The 6,676-nt window shown below is 41.0% G+C and overlaps 1 protein-coding gene across 2 annotated transcripts in view; it reads left to right on the top strand.

The window, feature by feature from the left end:
* Positions 1-3,492, top strand: part of CDK15 (cyclin dependent kinase 15) — an 84,981-nt gene extending 81,489 nt beyond the window's left edge. Inside the window, exons 13-14 of one of the 2 annotated variants that reach the window (XM_011369146.1) lie at positions 778-920; positions 3,286-3,492. In XM_011369146.1, coding sequence (XP_011367448.1) covers positions 778-887 — 110 coding nt within the window. In that variant the 3' untranslated portion in view covers positions 888-920; positions 3,286-3,492. The remainder of the gene's footprint in view (positions 1-777; positions 921-3,285) is intronic. The other variant, XM_011369144.2, reaches the window with a different exon arrangement.
* Positions 3,493-6,676: the final 3,184 nt, after the last annotated feature.

Here is a 6,676-nt window from a genome sequence, read left to right as displayed (position 1 = left end):
ATATATATTTCAATTTTTTTTAATTTACAGAAGTTGTACCTGAGAGTCTATTTAAATAGATTGCCTAATGTATCTAATGTAGCAGGATTAGAAATTTTCCAAAACACAGCTAGCCCGGCACAGTGCTCGTTCCCCATCATCACTGGGACTAAAATTCAGACTCCTTGGCTTGAGAGCAACTCTCTTCACCCTCTGGTTCTAACCCATTTTTCCAACTTTATCTTCTAGTTTGTCTTGCTTGAACCAAGCAAGATTACTTGCAATTCTCTCAAGCACTTTCCTTCCTCCATGCCTTTGCTCATGCTGATCCCTCAGGCAGGACTGTCCTCCCTAGAATTCCTTGCCTGTTAACATGGTCATCCTTCAAGGTTCAAAGGGCCCTTGTCCATGCTTTTCCTGAGCTCCTTAGACTTAGAAGAGGGGCTGTCATAGTTCTTTGTTTGCACCTCACTTTGGCCCTTGTTTGCTTGCGTGTGTGTTCTCCCAGTTCTATTCCTATTTTTGCCATCTTATAACACCTAGCATAATGCGTTACCCAAGTGTTCATTTGGCAAATATGCATTGAATTAGATTGAATAAGAGGCACTTGACAGCTATTAGTAGATTCAGTAAAGTAAATTTTCCATGAGTCAGTATAAATTATTGGTGGGTAAGTCTGGCTCATGTTTTGACATCTCTTCCAGTGACAAATATTACAAAGACATAAAAAGTACACCATGAAAAATCCCAGGAAATAATATGTTGGTGCTTCTCTCTCTTTTTTTTTTTTCTCTATAGAGGAGTCTTTGTTTACAGTTTCAGGAGTGCAGCTGAAACCAGAAATGTGTGACCTTTTGGCCTTGTACCAGAAAGGTCACCACCCAGCCCAGTTTAGCAAATGCTGGTGAAGAGAAAGGGTGACATCACCCAGATTCTTCCAGGTACGTGGTCCCAACAGTGAGGCTCCTTATGGACAGGGTCAAAAAGAGATGGCTGCCAGGTGCAGAGGGCATGGTCCGTGGACGCAGAGCGCCTCTGTTCTGTGTCTGCCTCTTCATTCCCGCTCTAGGGTCAGGTGACCTAACCCCCTGTGAAAGGAGGGTAATAATGTGCATTACCTGTCTCTCCCGCTCCCAGAGGACTGGTAAGGCTCCTCAGACAGAATGTACAGGTCATTATGAGGCCTTTGGCTGACAGAGGTGGAATAAAGGATTACAACTGGCATCTTGTATCCCCTTAACTATATAGTTCTGTCAGCTGATAGGACAAAATCAAAGATCAGGTGACCAACTGTCCCCATTTGCTTGAGACCGAGGGGTGTCCAGAGATGTGGTATGTTTAGTGCTGAAACTGGCACAATCTCAGGTGACCCAGGATGCTTAGTCACCATAATGGTACAAATTACCACCAGGCCTCCTGCTCGCAGTGCCAGTGAAGTCCTGCTTCAGAACCTGCCCAAGAGATGATTCTAGAAGTCTATGAGAGTCAAATCATCGCTGCTACAGGCTTCTGAGGCTACACCTTCTGCGTAGTTGGTTATAGGGAGTCCTCTCATTCAAGGCAAGTTCTAAGAACTACAGGGGCCTGATGGACAGGCAGGAGCCATCCACAAATGTCACAGATGCAGCTGCTCTCAGGAGTCTCCTCAGTCAGCCCTGGGCAGCCCATCTTTCCGGGGTAATCTTTAGGAGGAAGAGATGCTGTGGAGTATTTTCTCAGAGCTACCCTACCTTAAAGGGAATTCCGCCGGTAGGCACAGGAAGCCAGGTGGGACAACCCCCAAGCAACCATAATACAGACAGCCCTAGATGTTACCAGAGCACTTCCCAGACTGAGCCTACCATAGTGGGTAGAGGGGACAGTAATCAAGAGAGAGGACTCGAGGTGGGACCCATGCACGGAGCCAGCCAGCCAGCCCTTTAGGTGACTCTGGCTATATCCAAAGACACATGCATCAAACTACGGTCTGGCCTCCCATTTGGCAACCACAGCTTGGCTGTGCTTCCTAACAGAACTTTTGAGGCCTAGATGATAACCACTGGCATGCTCCCTACACCCCACCCCACAACATCGTTCACATGGCAAGATTCAGCCTTTTGCCGCTTTCTCTTGGATCTCTCGTTAGCCGTTGATATTTGAAGGCACGTACACACCAAGGGTGTCTGCCTTCCGGATCTTCTAAGATCGTCGTATTTAGAAATTTGGAAAGCGCAGGGATGTTTAGAATTATAACTGTTCCTCAGAGCCCTTATGAACTACGTGAGTCAGTATTTCGACAACATACCATTGAAATTAAAATAGGCAATAAAATAATATGGTGTTTTCTAAGCAAAACATTTTCTGCAGCAGAGATTTTACTGTGTAATTACGCCATCTTAAACCCACTAGTTATGAGAATAGGATGTGCTTTCGCTACGTTCTGTAAAGTAAAAGATTTGAGCTTTATAAAATTATCAAAGACGTCGATGGAAATGGCCTCCGATGATGGCGCTCCTTAAGCATAACCATCATTTCTACTGTTGTTATTCTGTTTTATTAAGCAGCTAGAAGGTAGAAGCATAACCCCACCTCTGTGATCTATAGTGACTTTTCACAAAGCATTGTTAACTCATAGATGTAAATTGGTCACAATAGAAAATCAATTAAATGCTGCGTGGCACTAACGCCAGCAATCAAAGAAAAGGAGGAGGCAGATTCCTCTTCTATTGCAGGAATCTCATGATGTCCCTAGGCCCTTGGCACTACTGTAAGGAGATAAAACCGGTAGGAGACGAACCGCAAAAGGGAAAAGCTAGAGCAATTAAACTGTTTAATAAATGGCTTGGGATCAGCAAAATCTGGCAGCGCTGGAGTTAAAGAGACTAAAAGTTGTAATCAACAGACACTTGGGGCCTGTAAATTTTTTTCACTAAATTGAATTTATGTTAAAATATTCACTTTTTAAGAGATTCAAAATGTAAATTGGGTTCGGGGACTTGTAACTGGCAGCGGTGTCTCAAAATTCAGACTCTTCAAAGGTCCTCAAAATGTCAAGTTTCAGGAACGGTAAAAATGTATACAGTGGGGTGTGGTGAGGCACAACTCTAGTTTGTATATTCAAAGATAGATTTTGGTTATTTTACAGCTTACTTAGTTCTTATTACCACAGGTAAGATGCTGCCTCTGTTATAATTTACTATTGCCTTTTCTGTCAATACATATAATTCTATCAGTAACTTTTCGATAATGTTTAACAGATTTTCCTTTCTCGATCTGTACTATATCATTCATTATTTTGATTTTGTTTATTCTTCATTTTATTTTCAGGGCTACATTACTGCCGTTTCAGTTTTAACTCGCTTTAGCTACCAAGAAGCTTCAAATTAACTCCACACTGGACCAAGGGTTTTATACCATCACCTGTGACCTGAAATATTTTAAATATGATGTCCAAGGCAATGTTACATAACACTTGAAGAAAAAGCAATGGAAAGTTATTGCTATTGTCATTTGCCTAGAATTTCACAGTGATTGGCTCAAAAATTACACAGAGACTGAGATAGTCTGAGAAGAGGATCTCTGGATAATTGCATCCATTTCGTTATACGATGGAGAGATCCTCGGGCAGAAAGGACATCAGGACAGATGGGAGACTGACCATTGAAAGAATTTGGAGACAGAGCTAGTGCTTACAGAGGCCTATCACTCTTGTGTTCACTTACAATTTCTCCAAACAAAAGGACTTCCGTGGCAAGGAGAGGATTAGTCTAAAGTTTAGAGAAGATGGTTACTTGGATAAAGTTGTCAACAAAAAGACTTGCTTAAGACTTTTCATTATGATTTCCTAGGGGGCACTTTCCTTCACTACCTGTACTGTCAAAACACATTACCACCCCACCACAGCCAGATTTTAAGAGTTTGAATAGAATGAGCTACTGGTTAGAATTAAATTTCAGACTATCTCCTTCTACTGAATCCTGATTGTTTGTGATGATAGCAAAAGTGGTGAGAAGTCTAAGCTCTGATTTGATGGTGGAGATACTGAATAGATAGATAAGATCAAAGAGTTCCAAAGATGTAATTCAAGCCCTGTTGCACCATCAGACAGACACACATGCATGTGCACACACACACATAACCCTCGAATAAAATGAGAGATTTGTCTCAGCTAACACATGTATCCTTTTCTACAATAACTCCTTCTAAAAGAAGCCAGGGAAACTCAAATTACTTCGTAGAGAGATCATCCACTCAGGAAATGTAGTAACCTAGAAACCAGAGATCTCTATATATCCTTTAGAAGTACAAGGAGGAACTAATTAAGAGAGAATTAAAAATAGTATGTATCCACCGAAAATCTGAGATGGAAGAAGGGAAAAGGTGTACAAATACCTTAGTGAGTATTTGATTTTAGTAAAGCATTTGACAAATGTCCAGATATACCTGAAAGATGAAACTGTGTGGGCTGGATGATGGGGCAGATATATGTGCTCAAAGAACAGTGGTTATTCAACCTAGAGAAAAGTCGATAGTGATATGATACAAGTTTCAGTCTTGAGTCTCTTTCTGGTCAAATATTTTTATTAATCACTTGAATAAAATCAGAGAAGTTACATTATTTATACAATTCACTGAAGTAAGTACTGTTATTATTAATTTATGACTTCCATTTTACGAAGGAGGAAACTGGCTCACAGAAGTTAAATAATTCCTCCCTAGTAGTACCAGAGTTAAGATACAAATCTCAGGTCTGGCGGTCTCCAATGTCTGTGGTCTTTCCAGTAATCACATACTTATTAAGTCTGTAGAACATACAACTCTTGAAGAGGCAGCTGATATTTAGCTTCGAGTCATGATTCAAAAAACTGAGACCTTGACAAGAGCTAGCGTGTACGACCGCACACCTATTGGGATGACCAAATTCCAGAACACTGACAACACTGAATGCTAGCGAGGATGCAGAGTGACAGGAGCTCTCGCTCCCTGCTGGTGAGAGTGCAAAATGGTACAACCACATCGGAAGACAGTTTGGGAGTTTCTCACAAAATGAAGCATGTCTTACCATGTGACCCAGAAATCATGCTCCTTGGGATTTACCCAAAGGAGACGAAAATTTACCTCCACAGAAAAATCTGCACTCAGATGTTTATAGCAGCTTTATTCATAATAGTTCGAACTTGGAAACAACCAAGATATCCTTCAGTAGGTGAATGGATAAATAAACTGTGGGCATCCAGACAATTGAATGTTACTCAGCACTAAAATGAAATGAGCTTCAAGCCATGAAAACGTAAATGCATATTACCAAGTGAAAGAAGCCAATCTGAAGACGCTATATCCTCTACGATTACAAATACACGACATTCTGGAGAAGGCAACGCTATGGAGACGGTAAGAAATCAGTGGTTGCCAGGGGTTAGGGAGGGAATGATGAGCAGACGGAGCACAGAGGATTTGTAAAGCAGTGAAACTATGTATGATATTGTAATGGTGGATACAAGTCATTATAAATTGTCCAAACCCATAGAATGTGCAACACCCAGAATGAACTCTAATGTAAACTATGGACTTTAGATGATAATGATGTGTTAGTGTAGGTTCATCAGTGGTTACAAATGTACCACTCTGGTGAGGGATGTTGGTAATGGGGGAGGCTATGCATGTGTGGGGGTAGCGGGTATATGAGAAATCTCTGTAACTTCTGCTGAATATTGCTGTGATCCTAAAACTGCTCTTTTAAAAGTCTATGAAAAGCAAAACAAACAAATAAACTAATGAGCAACAAGCCAATACGACCATTATTCCTATCAAATTTCATCTGATTAACTTACACTTGAGGCTTAAAATGTCAACAAGTTAAGTAAGGCTGTGACATAGTGGAAATTGGTACATTTAAGTACAACATGAATTAATGGTATGTCTGGCTGCCCAGAAAAGATAATGCTAATAATTTTAAGTGATATAAATGAAGGAATAGGGTGGTATTCTAGAGAGGAGAAATAGTTTACTCTCTACTGATCAGATCACATAAAAAATATTAAATTTAACTCTATCCATCACACTTTAAAAGAAACATCGTAATGAAGTTAATATTTATTGTGCATCTATTAGTTTACAGCTCTAATTCTGTTTCATCCTCTTAACAAGATGAAGAGATAGATGTAGTTATTCTCCACTTTACGGAGAACTCAGAATCAAATCAAGTATCTAGGATTTGATGCTCAAACTCTCTGTACTTAAAGTCTTTGCTTTTTTGCACCCTACCCCAACTCTGTTCTGCATGGTCCAAGAAGGGCTAATAGAAGAATAGATGGCATGGGGAGCAAGGCACAAGGCGGAATAGCCCCAAAGAGAAAACCTGGGGGACAGAGAAACTCTTTCTAGGGGGCTGAGGGTTCTCACAGAGCAAAGGGGGCTGGCCCTCTGCTTGGGGGCTGTGGAGCCAGGGCAAATACATTGAAAGCTCAGAGATACTGCTTTTGATACAGCAGAAAGAGTTCTCAGTTTTACCTGTCTGCCAATCAAATGAATTCCCGGAACAGCACTGGGCTTCCTCTGCACCCAGAAGATATGGAAAGCTGTAGGAGGGATCCCCATATTGTAGATTAAAATAACTGGCCTCTAAGGTCTCATCTAATTCCAAGATTGTCTAACATCAGTTTTAAACAGCCGCGGATAGCCTATACTTAGAATTATAGTAAGATCCTATTGTTGCAAG

This window comes from Pteropus vampyrus, unplaced genomic scaffold, assembly GCF_000151845.1.
Source record: "Pteropus vampyrus isolate Shadow unplaced genomic scaffold, Pvam_2.0 Scaffold146, whole genome shotgun sequence".
NCBI classification, from domain to species: domain Eukaryota; kingdom Metazoa; phylum Chordata; class Mammalia; order Chiroptera; family Pteropodidae; genus Pteropus; species Pteropus vampyrus.
This window is presented reverse-complemented; position numbering and strand designations above follow the sequence as displayed.